This window comes from Thermobia domestica, chromosome 1, assembly GCF_964235325.1.
Source record: "Thermobia domestica chromosome 1, izTheDome1.hap1.1, whole genome shotgun sequence".
Taxonomy (NCBI): domain Eukaryota; kingdom Metazoa; phylum Arthropoda; class Insecta; order Zygentoma; family Lepismatidae; genus Thermobia; species Thermobia domestica.
The window spans coordinates 28910333-28929712 of NC_137454.1; the positions used below are offsets into that span (position 1 = coordinate 28910333).

At 32.0% G+C, this 19380-nt stretch overlaps 1 protein-coding gene across 3 annotated transcripts in view; it reads right to left on the bottom strand.

The window, feature by feature from the left end:
• The window catches only part of LOC145684067 (uncharacterized), a 457866-nt gene that overhangs the window by 30772 nt on the left and 407714 nt on the right, over window positions 1–19380 (bottom strand). For all 3 annotated transcript variants that reach the window (XM_081755919.1, XM_081755926.1, XM_081755936.1), the window contains 6 exons: window positions 17940–18170; window positions 17358–17538; window positions 12207–12315; window positions 6512–6668; window positions 5077–5214; window positions 1406–1535 (listed from right to left, as the gene is read on the bottom strand). In XM_081755919.1, the coding sequence (XP_081612045.1) occupies window positions 1406–1535; window positions 5077–5214; window positions 6512–6668; window positions 12207–12315; window positions 17358–17538; window positions 17940–18170 (946 nt within the window). The remainder of the gene's footprint in view (window positions 1–1405; window positions 1536–5076; window positions 5215–6511; window positions 6669–12206; window positions 12316–17357; window positions 17539–17939; window positions 18171–19380) is intronic.

Sequence of the window (19380 nt, forward strand, 5' to 3'; positions counted from 1 at the left end):
ACGCCTTTAAAGTAGTGTCACCTGTAGGCGACATTGGGCATTGACGGGTTAATAATTCCCTATGAAAGAAATTCTTCCAAATATTTACTTTGTATAGTGGTGGATGGACTGACTGCTGATGTATGTAAATAATTTCTGCAGTGGGTTTTCGATACACTTCTGTTATAAATTTATTGTATGATCGGGTAATCATTAAATCTAAAAAATGAAGACAGTTATCAGATTCACGCTTAAAAATGAACTTCAACCTAGGACGCTGATTATTGAGTTGTTCAAATATTTTAAAAAGAGTATTTTCATCACGTACAAGTAATAAAAAACGTGATCAGCATAACGATAATATCTAATATACTTAAACATTTCTATTTGATTTAAAACAATGTTTGACAATATCGGAGGTAGTATGTTCCCCGATTCGTCGAGACCTTCATTCTGGTTAGTGTAATGGTTTTCAAATTGAAACAGGGCCGCGGTGGCTCAGTGGTAGAGCGTTCACCTCTGGTGCTTGGGGTCCCGGGTTCGATCTCAGCCCCCGCCAAGTGAACTTTGTGGTAGACAAACACCGTGTGCGTGGGTTTTCTCGGGGTTCTCCCGTTTCCTCACACTTTCTTCATTCCACCATTTCATTCATTAATCATCATCATCGTCTCTTGTAGCCTAACCGGCATAACTGTGGGACGTAAAACTCAAAGATTTTTTCAAATTGAAACACATTGGTTCTTAAACAGACCTCAAACAGTTGTAATAGAAAACGAGTTTCATAGGCAGATGCTCCATTTTGTAATAACCAAGATCGTGTGCTATTGATGCGCACATACTAACAACGGTATGGATGCGCACTTGGATTCCCCATTATAACGAAATCCAAGTTATTATAGCACATAACTATGATGACCTATCAATATTAAGAAAATATAATAAATAAAAAATAAAAATATACTTATTAAGTTCCTATACAAAAATACAGATAAATATAAGTATATAAAAGGCATACCTTGCAAACTTCCTAAAATTAGAGGTATATACCGATATATTTCAATTTACAATAAAGTACATCATGAGAGAAAAGAAAGTTAAATGTCAGAATGAGCTCCATCGTAACTTAAAACGTTTTTAAAAGTATGATATACAAAGAGTGGAACAGTGGATGACTGGATCGAGACGCATCGGCACGGTAAGCCGAAGATCTCGTGTTCGAATCTCGGTCCTGTCACCCACTTTTTCACTTTCTTTGTATCACTGAATTCGCACCTACAGAGGATTTGGTGTGTTAAAAATCGGCTATTTCCTCCTTTTATTAATATAAGTATTGAAAAATAATATTTGAACGCTTGCAGCAAGATAATAGCTTTATTTGTTTCGCTTTTAAACTTCTAGATTTCAAAATAATTGCTTATGAACTTACATGACAGCCGGTTTTGGTATCCGTGCGTAAGCTCTTCTAGGAGAGGAGTGCAGTCTATGACTTCTCACTTGTGGAACTTTGAAATAAGCCTTAGGAATGTCATCAGATATCGAATTGTTGGCTTCTATATCTGAAAATTCACAAAAGAAATAGCAATTAAGCATAGGTAATTTATTACAAAAATAAATAAATAAATAAATAAATAAATATGCTCCGGCTTTTCTTTTTGAATCTCTAGAACAGACGTAATTTATGAATTCCTAATATTTTAACTGCGGAAGAAGACAACCTAGAAAATGACAGAACAGGGAATGCAAGGTTTCTTCCGAAGAGCTTTGTCGTTGTGCTCTGAAGAAGAAACGCAAGATGGAGGAAATTGAATGCCTTTTTGAAATCAGTTGCTTAGGAAATAGGTGGGGGGGAACTGAGGGTCCCAATCTCCTCTTATAACAAATAAGTTTCCAACTTCTAAACAATAATTAAACATGACTTTCAAAAAGATTCGTTTTGAATGTTGCCTTAAGACCGGGTACGAATGTAGCAAAACATCTAATTGATCACAAGTTGATAGTTTACTGAATGGCAGGATACACTAAGTTTTTATTATTATTATTATTATTATTATTATTATTATTATTATTATTATTATTATTATTATTATTATTATTCCTGCAACAATAATACATATATATATATATAGGAGCAAAATGGAGAATATATTCACTAAAAGTAAGAACATCTAAAAAAACGTGAAATGTAAACATCTGAACTCTAATATGCCCTAACAATAAAAATATAATAACTCCCACGACAATAATAAAATTTGTTTTTCAAAGGAAATAATAAGTTTTGTAAATACCATTTACAGTTAGTAAATTGTCCTTTTCAGACTTGGAGTCGAGCAAGATAACGTTATTAGCAGCTGAAGCAGCAGCCATGACAATGTTGGGAGTGGTTCTGGCATATATATTAAGTGGAATAATATGCAGAGTATGATATCTATAGCTGTAGTCAATGATACATTTTGGTACACCTTACTTGAATTTAATTGGGCAATTATCTTTTATTCTCAATGGTGAGAAGTTTTAAAGTATGAAAATCATTAATGATACCGGATGGAAATCAATTAAGAATTATTTAAGAATTTTTTACACTTGTTCTTTGATTCAATTCAACAACCGATAAAGGGTTTCAAGTTGGGTTCCTATTCTAGATTGGATTGGATTTTGAGTTTAGCGCCTCTTTTAGCAGCGAGGCTATATAAGACGTAGACTTACTGATTCACGTGGAATCCGAACCACACGAACTTCCGCCGAGAATCGAAAACTGATCTCCCATGGGAAAGTCGTGTACGCTAACCGCTTAGCCACGAGGGAGCTCTGTTCTATTCTAGTAAGACAGGATGTAAGACAAACTGTTACAAGCACAAAGAAATCTTATAATCTTCTGTACAGTATCAATAACTAAGTGAAGAAAGAGGTAAATAAAGTAGTAAAATAAGGGATTAGAAAACCATTAAAATTTTGTGACTGAGCTACACTCTTAATGGTTATTAGGATAAAGAATGATGAATTACGAATCTGTATGTGTTATAAAGTTATTCCTACTACGGCTCCATAAAAGATTAAGTATTCCCTTCCGAAACCCAATAATATTTTAATCAACTGCATGTATGGCCGTTTACATCGTTATCAATCTCCGTACGATATACCAGTACATTTACCTCAAAGAGAATTCCAAGGAACTACTGACGGTAAATAAATCGTCTGGTTTTTGCTAGTCACATTGTTTGGTTTAACGAATTATATGACGGATTTTAAAAGGCATTTCGAGAACTTTTGTTTCCTTCAACGATATGTTGGTAGCAGGAACAGATATTCAAGGGTGCATGCAAAAAACAGTCCAAGTTTTGCAACGTTTATAAGCATATCATGTAAAGATTAGGTTTGGCAAGTATCAATACCTTTGGTAATGGAGCCATTACTTCTTAACATCAATAATCCGTAATTAAATTTCGATAGGCATCAATTAAACAAAAACTGGACCGCATTTTTTTTTCTTTCATATAGGAGATGTGTTGTTAGTCCAGAATTACAGAAGTCCACAGGTCTCTGTTGTTGGACATCATTTTTTTTTTTTTTTTTTAATTACACATGGGACTAATCAATACTACTCTTTCATTTGTTATTTGTTTTTCGTCCTTCACCAGTTCCTTGATAATGACAACACTGATATTGAACCATGAATAATTGAGGAGTTTGACGTAATAAGGACGTAAGCGAATTTCCGCCCTTTTTGCATCAAACGCATTTGTGGCTTTTGCCATGCTTGTTTAGCCTCCTGGCAACATTTCAATTCAATATCGGAATAAAATGCTGCATATTATATTGTTTTGTGTAAGAAAAAAAAAAAAAAAACACTACTTAAATTGTCAACATCGTTTTTCTCCAACTGCATGTTTCAGACTTACGCTCTTATTGCATCGAACTCCTCAATTACTTAATAGACTAATATCATTATTGAATAAGAAAATATTGATCTTGAATTCACAAAACTACGCGCTGGTGTTTTTTAACTTGTCCTTATAATTTCAACGAGTACTTTCCGTTTTCTTTAGTACGTATCTATTAAGAAATTGTTACATTGCTTCCTGGGCTCACATTATCGGTAACAGTTAATATTTGAAAAACATATATATTATTATTTCTTTAAAAAAAAAGTTGGGTACTAAATACCTGTTTCGTTATACAGAGGTTTCGTTTTGTATAATTATTTATAACAAAACGGAATAAAAGATGTTTCCTAGGGAGACAAACTCTTGCAAGTAAATGTTTAGCAATTAATGTTGGAAGTGGTATAAGGTTTATTATTATTATTAAATCTATGCTATATTATCTTCAAATAGACTTTTATATCAGAAGATATACCACAAGAAGTATTTTCTAATATACTGATTTTCATTATAGCCCAGGTAAGCATCTAGATTTATGGTTGCAGATTTAATGAAGTTGGATCTTCTTCTCCGAGCACGGACCAAAGGTATAATAGGAGACTGCAGATTGTTGTGACAGTGAAATTCATTAACCTTCAAGTTGCGTACGTTCTTCTAAAGTAAATTCAAGGTTGTGTTTGATATCAGCGAAGTATAATAATATTTTTACTACGGTATACAAATGTTATAATGTCGTCAAGTAACATTCTAACTGAAAACCCAATCGGAAAAAGATAGGAGGATAATATTTAGATGAATCTCTCAGAAACAGGGATACAAAGTAGAAACTGGATCCATTTGGCTAAGGACAAAAGTCAATGGAGAGTTTTTGTGCACGCGGTATTTAATCTCCGAGTTCCATAGGCTTAGTTTAGTTAATGAGGGCCCACAAAGCAACGTGAGAATTCCTGAAAACATACGTACTGAAGAAGATGACAAACAGGCGTTGAAACGCATATGGACAACCTAACGTTACTGGTTAACGTTTAGAATACGGATGCTAACGTGAGTTCAAGACAAATATTTACTAAAATGCAAGTAATTTCGAAATCTTGGGGGATTTATATTAAAAGCTTGAGTGGTAAGTACAAAAACAATGAACGTATCATTATACTTTTGTGAATGATAAAATTATGATAACTTGAAGCAAATAGATATATGAATGAATGTCATAACTAACCTCTACAACTTTCTACAGAAATCGGTGTTCCAGATGAGCATGGCTGACATTCCGTTTTTCCTGGCAGTTCCTGGTAGGTACCCCTCGGACATGGTTTACACTCTGTATGATCTTGAAACGTGCCCGCTGGACATGGCACTAAAAATGTAAAATTTGAAATGAAACTTTTAGAAATTATATATACAGAACAAATACAATGAACTTCTGCAAAATTTAAAGTCAATAACTCCCATCGATCTTAGTTAAAACTGCTACATGAATATTCCATGGAACACTGTTTTCATATATATACCAGTAATCGATGAATATTAAAATGCGAACTATTATAAAAAGTGGAACTTGTAAATGGAAAGAGTAAAGATGTAATAAAACGAAATGTTAAAGAAAAATATCGGGAATAAAATTATTTTTATGAAAGTAAACAGTTCTTTTTATTTATTTATTTTTTTAATGCAATCACAAGACGGATTTTCAGTACGCAATTACTTAACATTATTTATATCCAATTTTTGTGTTATATATTTTACTAGCATCAATTACCCACTTCACTGGGTTAAATTAAGAAAAAATAGTAATATGTTTCGTTAGTGAGTTACTTTTTACTATTACTAAAGCGCTCCTTGATATTGCTCATTTTCGATCATTTTTATATATCCCCTATCCTCCCCATGTTGCGGGCCTATGCATCGGAAGTGTCATTGTTCATCTCAGCGATCCCGAAAATTATGAATTCGACACTGATATTTGTCCCTCCTCTCCCACAATTTTTGCGGGGCTGAATTTGGGTTTAAATGGCATCAGAAGTGTCTCACTGTTCATCTCAGCGACCTCAAAAACTATAGATTCGATACTAATATCGGTCATTTTCGATCATTTGTAAAATATCTTTCCCCCTCCTTTAAGTTACATCGTCAAAGTGATAAGACAAAAATCATCTCATGTTCGAACTTCATCTAGATTGAAAATTTGATGGACATCAGTCCGGTGGTTCAAGAGTTATTAAGTTTTATTTATTTTTATATATCTCTTCTTCCTACCTCCTCCCCTAAGTTCTATCGTCAAAGTGGATAGTTTACATACTAGTTCCTGAATGATTGGTGTCTTGACCCGACTACGATCGATCCTATAGAAGTGGAACTATGGACCTTTAAAGTTCATTTTTTTCACGACTCCGGCATCCTATAATTACGAAACTATGCACTTCCTGCCCAGGTCCATATGAACTTTTTTTCTTATTTTGATATGAGGAATCTATTCCAAAATATTGTGACAAATTTTTGTAAGACCTGAATTAAAACCTCTGGGAATTTTTATTTGTCTATAGATAGGAAAGAAATGAATATATACCAGTTCTCGAAGAACTACTTGTCAATCTCGTTATTAAGATTAACATTAAAAATAATATAACTAGTGCTATTTAACAATTATAACTTACCACATGCTCCTGTATCTTCCTCAAATATAAATCCTGATTCTGAGCAAACAACATCAAATTGACCTAATTTAAACGACAATGGATCTAATTCTGCTCCTCGACTCTCAAGTTCATTATGAAAGTCTACATCGCCTGCGATCATGTTCTCTGTTTCAACCTAGAACAAAGTAAAACATACAATATGACGAAGTGTTTCGTAACTTTTAGAAAAGTTAAATATTTTTTTGATAATTAATTGTTATTGATTAGATTATAAATGAAGGAAGAATAGTTACATTAAAGCTATCCTTAATGATAGTTTGTATAATTCATTCTCGCTAGTAAGAAGAGTTTACAACTTTGTCGTAATTAGTACAAGGTATATTTACTGTTACATAATTTAAATCTACACTAATAATTATCAAAGTTTAGCATAATGGAATGAGATCAATTTCTAATGATAGTCTATCTCATGGAAGATTTCCACATTGCCATAAACTTCTCATTTGGATACTTTATATAACAAAATAAAAGGAAAAAAACTTACAAGATGAAAGCTGCAGAACCTTGAAGTTTTCAGTCCATTCTAACCTCTAATTTCCCTCGTCTACTAGCTACTCTCTCCCCTTTGTTTATTATTCAGGCATTCTCTCCCCTAAGTTTAAACATATAAACGATGAAAAAAATTTTGAATGTTGTATTTTGGAGCTCCCAGTGGAAAAAATTGTAATGATCTGTATATATAGGACACCGGATAGTGAAGTTGAAATTTTTGTGCGTAACTTAGAAGTAATACTTTCACATTATAGTGGTACTAAATACAGCCCAGTAGTAGTAGGAGATCTAAATATGGATTTTTTGAAAGGTATTGATGTAAAGATAAAAACATTATTGGGTACGTTTAATTTAAAACATTTAATAAATAAACCTACTAGGATAACTCCAACCAGTATATCAGCACTAGATCAGATTATTCTAAACTGTGACCACTTGAGATCAAGGGCGCAAGTGATTAGTACCGGATTTTCTGATCATGAAGCTCAGATTGCTGAAATATGTGATAAACGCTTCTCTGTAACTCAAAAGTGTAAGAACTTTCAAAGTTACAAGGGTATTCAGTAATCAAAATATCAATTATTTCAATTATTTACTTAGTCACGAAACATGGGAAGGTGTACTTTCATTAAACAACGCAAATGATATATATAATGAATTCATAAAAATTTTTGCTTACTATTTTGATATAGCTTTTCCTAAAATGAAACTCGTGTTAAAATCCCAGAAGAAGGGACAATGGGTTACTCCTGAAGTACTAAAAGCAAGTGCTACAAACATAAATTTACATAAACTTAGTAAGGTTTTTAAAACAGGTTGTGCAAAGTCCTACTATTAACAATATAAAAAAAGGTACAAGGAACTAATTAGAACGACTAAAAGGAATTACTACCAACTTAAACTTGCTTATGCATCGAATAAAACTAAAACCATGTGGAACATTATAAATAAAGAACTAAATGGTGGCAAAGAGACACCATATGTGGATACAATAATACATGAAGGGAACAGTGTATCAGACCCAAGGGAAAAAGCAGAAATATTTAATAATTTTTTTATAAATGTTGTCGCAAAAATTATGGATGATGATAAAGTAAATAAATGTAAACAGAATGGCCGCAAAGTAGTTACTGTAAATAATTTTAAACAAAGTTCAAATAAATGTGAAAAAACAATCTTTCTACAGCCAGTATCAGAAGATGAAATAGCAAATATAATAAAATCTCTCAAAAACAAAAATACAGCTGGAATTGATGAAATCTCAGATAATTTATTGAAAAGATGTTTTAATCAGGTGACAAAGCCACTTTGTCATTTAGCAAATATATCACTTACAAATGGCGAGTATCCAGAAAAGTTAAAAATTGCGAAAGTTAAGCCCTTGTTTAAAAAAGGTGAAAAGCAAAACATAAATAACTACAGACCAATATCTCTCTTACCTGTCGTTGGAAAAGTTTTGGAAAAAATTATGTATAACAGGGTAATTAATTTTTTATTGAAAGAAAATGTTATTTCAACAAAACAACATGGCTTCCTTAAAGGTCGATCTGCAAATACGGCAATATTTAATTTCATTGAGAAAGTAAGAAATATTGTAGATAAGAAAGAAAACTGTATAGGAATCTTTCTTGATTTGTCTAAAGCTTTCGATACAGTACAACACAGTTTACTTTTGAACAAACTGGAGAACTGTGGAATACGTGGTAAAGCAAGGGACTGGTTTGGTTCGTACTTAAAAAATCGTAGGCAGGTCGTAGAAATAACGCATAAGAATAATAACATTGTAGAAAGCTATTTATCAGATGAATTATATATAAAAGACGGAATTCCACAAGGATCTATTCTAGGGCCATTGCTCTTCCTTTTATATATTAATGATTTTGAGAAAAGCATATCTTCGGCAGATGTTACCCTTTTCGATGACGATACCACTCTGCTAGTGAGTGGAAAAAATGAAAAATTATTGGAACAGAATGCTAGGCAAACATTAAATGAAGTATCTCTTTGGATGAAGAACAATAATCTTTTTGTTAATGTTGAAAAATCCATTGCTATAAATTTTCATAACAAGTGCAGTAAACCAATATACCCTAACCTATATCTGAACCAAAATAAAATTAACTATACAACACACTGTTCGTTTTTAGGTCTTACTATAGATCATAACCTGACATGGGAATTTCATATAGAGTCAGTTATTAATAAATTAAATAGAATATGTTATGCACTAAGGATTATTAGAAAGAAGGTAAATTTAAAATTAGCTGAAACCTTGTACCATTCGTGTTTTAACTCTATCTTGCAATATGGTATCATGTTCTGGGGAAATTCAAGTCAGAGATTTAATGTTTTCAAAATTCAGAAGAAAGCCATAAGAATACTTTGTGATAAGAAGCCGAATTTTTCTTGTAGACATTTGTTTAAGGAGGTCAATATACTACCTCTGGATAGTTTATATTTGTATCGTCTCTTTTTGTATTTGAAAGAACACTCATCGGCATTCGTAACAAATAAGGATGTACATAATCATAATACGCGAAATAAGAATGGTTTTCATTTGTGTAATCACCGGTCAGCAATGTATCAAAAAAGTGTAAGTTATGGTGGTGTTAAGTTGTACAACATGTTGCCTATTGATATAAAGTACGAAGCAAATATGAAAAGGTTCAGACAAAAGTTAAAATTATTTCTATTAGAAAATTCTTGTTATACGATTGAGGAGTACGTAAATATCATGACAAGGTAATATTACTTTATTTTACTCATGTAAATTTTTTGTACATATGACGCATGTTACACTTACTTGAGGACATTCCTCGTACTTGTAAGTTCATACAAAAGAAATAAATACAATACAATACAATACAATTTATATAGTTTACAACTTCTTTTTTACCTGTATCTCTTCCTGCTTTCGATTTTATTTTGAGAATTTTTCACTCTCACTTTTGATTCTGACTTTCAGGAAGTGAAACAGTTTATATTCATTTCTGGAAATCGACTATTTTCATTTTCTACAAATATCATATTTTTTAAAAGCAATTTAATACTCCTAAGTAACTTATATGACATTTCCTCTTGGAAGAAAATTTTTAAAACCAAATGCGTAAAGTCATTGGTTATATTTATTCTCTCCATTTGTTTTATTAATTTAATTTGTAATTTAATACACCTAATTAATTTACATTATAGAAGATCAGAACATGGGAACCACATTTAATCCTGTATATACCACATATGTTGTCTACACGAGTGAGATGGACATTTAATACGAACCCATTCTTACAGTACATCAGCTAACGCAACGTGGCAGACCGATGCACAATTTTGTTGTCATTTTTATGTGATTTTGGTAGTTCTTTCACATATTTAATGTGTGGAGAAAAATAATCCTAGACAAAGCACCTACAACCCTTTTATGAGTAAAGTTATGGAAAGATAAAAATGTTATTGGAAATAGGTAGTTTTCTATCTAAAATTGTCGATTTTTTTTTTTTTTTCAATTACACCACCCGTTTGAGCTCCACGCTGGTATGGCTCTTTATATTAAATGCAAAAGTAACGTTGCCAGTTGAGCATGATGTTCCCTTGAGCTCTCCACATACAAACAATACAGCATTGTTGGGAAAGACTTTAGGTGTTCTAGGTTTCCTCACATAATGTGTACGTTCAACCCTGTCATTTTTTGCGTACTCTTACGTTCCATTCATATAGAGTACTGAATTGAAAAACCTTATAAAAGGTGTCCCATAAAAAAAAACGCAACTTTTGAAATGTTCATCATGTCTGTTCTAGTAAGTTGGCAGCACTGAACATTGCATGATTTTCATCTGTTGTCCTTGTGGTTATTGAATATAGAATATAAAGTTAACAAAAATAGTCCTAAGTCACTAGATCGATGTTTAATAACCCAAATCCTTTATTGTCAAATAGTTATAATTCCCTAATGTAGAGGATAGGTCTAATTTCGAAATTTATAATAATCTTAGGCCGAGTGATAGACGTGAATTCCCCAAGTTCGCAGGAAAACAAGAGGAAGAATCTGCTCGAAGTTATTTACAAAATTTGACACAAAGTCTAGAATTATTTAATATCGATAAAAGATTAAAACTTCAAATTGTTCAGAAGACTTTACAAAGTCCAGCAAAGCATGGTATAAGTCTAGTCAGTCTCGAATAATGACATTCCAAGATTGTGTATACCATTCTAAGTTACAATTTTTCTCACCACAATTTGAATGACTGAGTTTAAGGAATTTACAAGCTATGAAGTACGACAGGAATAAATATGGCTCCTTAACCGTTTTTGTATGGTTTTTACTTTATTAATTTGCGTTTTTGAAAGTTATTTCTTTAGAATTCGTTAGTGTACTTCCAATTATGAGAAATTATGTCCTTTTTTTCTGTTTTTCTAGCAATAGCAATAGGGTTCCCAAACATTCAGAAACGAACGTGGAATTTTTGATGAATTATAATTTTGACAGGTTTTTGATAAGTCAGATTGACGTTACCATAAAATAATAAATATTAACTTTTACTTGAAGTAAAATTTCGTTTTTAGCATTTGTAAGGATCTTCCTAACAGCTGCTAAAATGGCGGTCAAATTTACATAAATTATTACACTTTGTTATTATTATCAATACATATACGTATATTTTAAACGGTAAACAGTAACTAGAAATTCCAGAACTTTTCTTACAGTCTAGAAATCTAAGCCGTACCGTAAGTCTCAGCTCCCGAAATTTTTGCTTATATGAAAGACCTTGAAAGCAAATTAGTTTATTTGATATTTTACAAGTGTTTAACGGCCTACTTTTCGAATTCATAATTTTATTCAAAGTTAAAATATTACAAGAAAACTTAGGAAGAAATGGGTGAAGGAAATAAAATATTGTATGCAGTAGTTATAAACAATGAATCTAAATAGCCATAGTAGCTCAGTAGTGAAAAATATATTCCTGAAATCTTTGATATCAGATTGCGACATGTTTCTCTGCGGCGAATAAACTTAATACGCGTGAGTTTCTTAAAGTTATTCCCATTTTCTCCCAGTTAATCGTTCCAGTAATCATACATAATCACCGCCATTTCCTTTAATCTACATCGTAGGATGAAGGGAAGTCTTAAAAACAAAAAGTATAAGTAAATTAAACAAACTTACTTGAAGATCTTCAATAACTGATTCACTTTGGGAAATATCCTGGTCATAGAAATCTTCGTCTATCATAGGCGCTCGAAGAGTCCAAGAGGCAGTCAAAACATTTTCGCGACTAGAAATAGAAAATTTAGCAATTAAATGGAACGATACTGCCAAATATAAAGAAAGTTTACCACCATATCTTGTTTTCAATTAATAATAATAATAATAATAATAATAATAATAATAATAATAATAATAATAATAATAATAATAATAATAATAATAATAATAATAATAAGTGAAAGGTATTTATTAGCTAAAATAAAGATTATTATCTTTTAAAAGATATAAACCCGCAAAATTCAAATGTATTTCCTGATTGAGATTATATTTACCATGTTCATACTGATTCATAGTATTTATTATATTTAAATTCATAATTATAGTTATATATGAGTATCTGTTTAGCGAAACAACAGTATTCACAGTTATTAACCGATAATAAAATATCATGAAATTTTATTCATTTTTTAAAAATATTTACATGAACTGTACAAGGTTGATCATCTTGATAAACACTATAGAAGGCAGTAAGACCTACTATAAATGGCTGTAAGGCCTGCTATACACGATAGGATAGATCCTAGGAAATCTCGTGCGATTTTTCCCAGAGTCAAAATCTCAACGTGTATGGCATCAAGTCGCACGTCGTTTCCTATGTTCTAAACGATCCTATGAGATTTCTCTTGTTTAGAGCATGCTCTATTTCGGAAAGAAACTTCCTAAGATTTCCATTGAAATGACATCAGGTGAGAGAAGGCGAAAATAAAATTTTCGCGCCAGCCATGGTTTTGTCCAACATCTATTTTTTTCTTCTTTTTGCTGTCATAGTGTTTGTTAACGCCATTTCCGCATTACCGATTGCTTTTCAACTGAAGGCGCTTTTTTTTTTTTTTTTTTTTTTTTACCGCAATGTACTATGGATCAACATTTCGCAACGTCATTCGATCATACAGAAAAAAATCTTCATGTGTATAGCACAAAAGGGTAGGATTTCTTACTAGATATGTCGTAACATTTTCCGAAGATAAATCCTAAGATATTTCCTAGAATTTATCTCATAGTGTATGGAAGGCCTAATATTTCTGAGAGAACTAAAAATATTAACATGGAGAAAAAGTACTTTTTTATAGGCACCCATAAAATTAAGAGCTTTTCTTAGAAAATATTACGATAGAGACAAATATATTCAACAAGTCTATTACATATGACATAATTAATTTATAAACATGCATTTTCTTTTTAAGTTTGAAATATTTTTGGTAAGTAAATCATTTTATCATTTTAACAAAATTTCTTAGAAAATTTGAAGAAAGCAATCAAAACTAGTGGAATATATATATATATAATTAACGTATCTGATAGATATGTTAATTATGCATATCTCTGTTGTTCTGTATGGTTGTGAAACATGGTCACTTATTCTGAGGGAAGAACGTAGACTGAAAGTATTTCAAAACAAGATTCTGAAAGTATTTGAGAACAAGATCCTAAGACTAATATTCGGACCCAAAAGAAACAAGAATGGAGAAAGGCAGAAACTTCATAACGAGGAATTCTATAATTTACATCGCTCACGAAACATTGTTAGGGTCATCAAGTCTAGGAGGCTCAGGTGAGCAGGTCATGTAGCCAGAATAGAAGAAAGTAGGAACGCTTTCAAAGGTTTAACTGAAAGTGTAATTTGAAAACGAACATTAGGAAGTCCTAGGTGCAGATGGGACGATAATATCAGGATGGATCTCGCAGAAATAGGAATACAAAGTAGGAACTGAATCCAGTTGGCTAAGGATAGAAGTCAATAGGGGGCTTTTGTGAACGCGGCATTGAACCTCCGGATTTCATAGGCCATAATGTTAGTTAGTATATCTCTGTTAGAAGATTTTGTAGAAAAGGTTCTTTGTTTTATTGTTATATTAAAATCAACCATTTTCTAGTGTAACTTTCTTCAAAGTATTGCTAGCTCTTGATGGTAATTTCTTTACTCTTTTAATTCATTGATTGAAACTCAATGTCTGTCCCTTTCCTGTACAGAGGGTGTATATGAAGGGAGATTTGGCTTCAAGTGGGAAAAGAACCATTTCTTCAGTTTTTATCCGAATATTTGTATTCTCATTTAGTTTAGAAGCCAGAACTAGAAGTCCAGAAGTAGTACACTTCAAGGGACTGGTTCTCTTTAATCTTTTGAAACCTAAATGTCATTATAAGTATAGGAATCATCTGACATCTTGATGTGACTAATGTTCCACTTCCAAATAAATACATTGATATTATAAGGTTAATCATATCATTTAGTCATTATAATGGTTTGTATGACAAACTTAATTAGTATTATAATGGACTTTGGTGCATGGCAATTGTATTTCATTGGAATCTTATCTCAGTCGTCCCTTATCTTATATGATAGACATTTTTTTAAAAAAATATGCAATATAAGTCACTAATTTATACAGTAAATAAGAATAATTATTAAGTATCTTCACGAAAATTGTATTTCGCAATAAAAATCGTATTAACATATATTTTACGATTACTATGAAAATTATGTAAACACGTTTTTTAAATTTCTTTTGTTATAAATATTCAAATAAGAAATATAATTGTCTAAACACATTTTTTTTTCATTTCTTATGTTATATATGTTAAATAAAAATTTTTAATATAATTACGGAAATTATACTTCACAATAAAAATACAGTGGCATCAAAATATGCTTTGTGATTACCATCACCATTTGCGGTCGGTGTCAACTATAGAAGTACGAGGGAAGAAAATAGAACAGGTGACTACTTTTCGATACCTGCTGGGTAGTATTACTAGTGATGATATGAAGTGCGAATGTGAAATAAAAGCAAGGATAGGAATGGCGAAAGAAGCCTTTAGGAAGAAGAAAATATTATTTTGTGGAACCTTGAATAAAGTTGAGGATAAGATTGATAAAATGCTTCGTGTGGAGTATTGTACTGTATGGGGCGGAAACATGGACATTACGCAAAAGTGATGAAAAACGACTGGAAGCCTTCGAAATGTGGGTGTGGAGAATTGAGAGAATTAGCTGGGTCGAACGAGAAACGAATGAGAGGATGTTACAAATGGTGAGGGAGAAAAGAACAATTTTAGATATTATTAAGAAGAGGAAGAGAAACTGGTTGGGACATTGGCTAAGAAGGAACTGTATCATGAGGAACGTACTAGTGAGTATGGTGGCATAAAAGAGAGGGAAGGGACAAACAAGACTAGAATTAATAGACGAAATCAAAACAGAGAAATCGTACGTAAAGACGAAGAGGTTAGCGGAAGACCGTGGAGCATAGAAGCTTCTCATTTGCGGCAAGTGACCTACCAATAATGGCAGAATACCTATTATTATGATCATGGGCGGCGATTAGGGGGGGCAAAGAGGGGCAGTTGCCCCCCCCCACTTTTTTGAAGTAACCCATTAATGTATATAATTTCATTTGGAAGTTAAAGTTTTCGTATTATTACTGTTTTATAGGAAAAAATGGTGCCATATAATATTTGCCGTTGCGTGAGTACGTATTTGGTTGTCTTCCTGTGAAGTTAAGAAAGCTACAAGGATTGTGTTTTAATTGCCACGGAAAATAACCCAAAAATTGACCTATTGGAGCACAACAATTCCAGCATTCAGGGATATAGAAGCAAAACTTGTTAAATCTATTTTTCAATTTTATCAGGAAACGAAGAAGTGACGCCCTTTTGTTTCAGAATTGTTGAACAGTTTTTTTGTTTAGTGGTCACTATTTAATACATATGAGTGAAATCAACCACTAAAATTAAAAAAAAAAAAAAAAAGTTGTTCACCAATTCTGAAAACATGAGGGCGTCACTTTTTCTTTGTTCCTAGGAAATTCGAAAATGGATAAAATTCGAAAATGGATTTAACAGGGTTTGCTTCTGTACCCCTTTCTTCCAAGGGCTCGATAGTCAACCGCTTTGAAACTGAGAGAACTTACGAAGAAAAGAAAGAAAAATTCACAAGGTATTCTTTAATTGCACATAAACTGACAGTTCCTAAAATGTCTTCTCTTTGTAAAGTAAGGAATATTGATTAGAAAGAGCGTAATAAGAAACAACTACCTTTTTCATTGTTTTGTAGTGTAATATACGAGTGAGTGGTGTGTTTAGGGGTGCACGAGTGTATATACAATGAAATTTAGTGAATTCAACACAATTATAGGTTTTAGGATTATTTTCTATAGCTGGAGTGTGAAGTATTCTAAGTATTGTGTTTTAATGTGTTCCAAGAAAGTGAAAACTGCACCTGATGGCAACGAACATATTTCGGGAAGCTGCAAAAGGAAATATTGCTTTAAATGTCGTAACATATGCTTGTAGTATTTAGTGTCTTTCATTTTCTAAGAGTAATAACATGCATTTAGTAGCGTGTGTGGAATTAAAAATTAAGTTGTTCATTAATCCCCAGTTTCAATATATAACTTCTACGAAACAAGACTCGTTATTCATTACTATGTTTAATATTATTCTTTCTATTTTTGTTTTGTAAATTTGTTATTAAATAATCTGATTACACAATTTTCCAGACAAACTTTTAAGATGTTCATGAGCAAGGAATCAAATCTCTTCTTACACTTTCGTTGTTTAAGAGTACAAAGGGATAGTACCTAATGGCGTTGCTCTTGTCTATTTACTTAATAAAATATGAAATGCGATATACGGTATTTTAACCGAAAAAGATAGTATCCTATTAGTTTTACAACCTTTCGTCAAACAGTGTTAGAAATAACCAGGGAAACTAACATTGATATACAAATATTCAGATCATGTCTTGCCCCCCCCCCCCCTATTTTTAACGTCCAATCGCCGCCACTGATTATGATTACCATGATAACTTTGTAAACGTATTTCTTCATTTCTTTTTGTGTATGTTAAAATAATTTGTTAAAAAATTAATTTATGATGACTAAGTCATTAGTTTATGGATAGATACAAAAATAAAAAAATAATGGAAACTATACTTTGTAATAAAAATAGAATTAAAATAAGTTTCAGAATTACTATTTAACTAGTGATACTTCTCCATTCCTCTTGTTTTATATTATGACTCGTGTGGTTATCACGTTATACACTTACCCTTCATTTGTACAAGTGAACTGAATGCCAGAACAATCAATCTTTTCGCACGAAGCTTTGTTCTTCTTAAACAACGCATTCTTAATGTATTCCATTAACCTATCAACAGATGATGTAAAGCAATCGTCCAAAGTGACATTAAATTGTAAATCTGCTTGGTACAATGGTCTCGGGGCAGCCGCTGCAAAATAAATAAATAATAATAATTAAAAAAAACATTCGTTATTATTTAGTATTTCACATCAACTTACTTAAAAATATCAGCATTGGTTATTATTTAGTATTTCACATCAATTTAGTTTAAAAAATATTAGCATTGGTTATTATTTAGTATTGCACATCAATTCTCTTTAAAATATCAGCATTGGTTATTATTTAGTATTGCGCATCAATTTTTTTTAAAGAATATCAATATGGGTTATTATTTAGTATTGCACATCAATTTACTTTAAAATATATCAGTATTGGTTATTATTTAGCATTATTATTTAAGCAGGTAATTTTGCTTAAAAAAATTATTATAGCTTTTCTAGTTATTAATATATTGTTAATAGTTTGATCCTAGGGAACACACAAACATACCTCGTGCATTGATATGATAATGACATGTAGTTGTTGTTCCAAGCTCTGTATCCTCTGCTACACAAGTTCGCAAAATTCTTCCTGGCTCTTTGATTTCACTGATATCACAGGTTACTTTAGGAGATGAACCACTGTACGTGAAAAACTGGGGTAAATCAAGATGCACGGGTTCAGAGTTTGAAATTTCTACTGTGCGATCAATACAATCTACAGGATCAGGTGGAACTGCTCCTGAAAAATAATAAAGCGAAGCAATGAATAACTAAGTATATATGAATGGATGCAGTTTTAATATACGGATCTATATATTTATAAAATTTTACAGAAGATATTTCTAATACTATTTTAATAGAGTAGTGTATAAGTAATGGAAATATGGTGTGCACTTACCTCTGAGATGCGTATTTACGTGGAAATATAGAAATGGAAGTCAAACCTGAAATGCACGTAATCTCCCATAAGGTAATTACAGATGAATGTATAGTTTGAGAAATGTTTATGATAAATTACGACGAATATTATATTAGAGTAGTTTTTAAGCAATCGAAGTACATGGGCGGCGATTAGGGGGGGCAAGAGGGGGCAGTTGCCCCCCCACTTTTTTGAAGAGACGCCCTAATTTATATAATTTAATTTGGAAATGTATACAGGGTGTCCACACAATTTGGAGAAAAGATCTCTGACTTTTCCCTGACGAAAGTTCCAGATTCCCCTAACCCCTGAATAACACAAAAGTATAGAAAAAAGAAAGAAACTCCAGCCTCCACACTCTCCATAGTTGGCCTTGTTCTCTTCCGCTTTTGTTTCTTTCTTTTTTCAATTTTCTTTCCAAAGGAATGTAAATTTACAAACATGTGCATTAGGCCGATATTGATTAGGCCTACATATCACACAAAATGTAAAGTTACAAACGAAAGTATGCAGTATACAGTGTACTTAAGATATGAAAAAAATACATATTATATGCTTACTCATTATAATACCAGTTACACAGCATTATAATATTGCCTATAGTAATAAACAGTTCATACATGATTTTACTGATTATTAAAAAAATACACACAGAGACACATACTTTTGATGGTGCAGTTGTTAAATGCAACACATTTAAAAATTTGTTTTCATCCTTTCTCGCATAGTTTTCTTCTCATTGATCTGAATATTCTTCTTGTTGTCTCCGCAGTTTAATTTTCTTTTCTTCTTCCTCCAGCTCCTTTAGTTGTTGCTGAATCTTCCGTTTCTCTCTCCTCTTCTCGTCTCCAGCATTTATTTCTCTTTTCTTTACCAGATACACATGGTATTGTCTCATTGAACTTCTCACTGAATTTATCACACCTCTTGTAATTATTAATCCTGATTATCCACATATTCTCATCACAGAATCATATATGATCCGTTGAGCCACCCGAGATTCTTCTTGTAAGTTGTCAACAATGAGAAT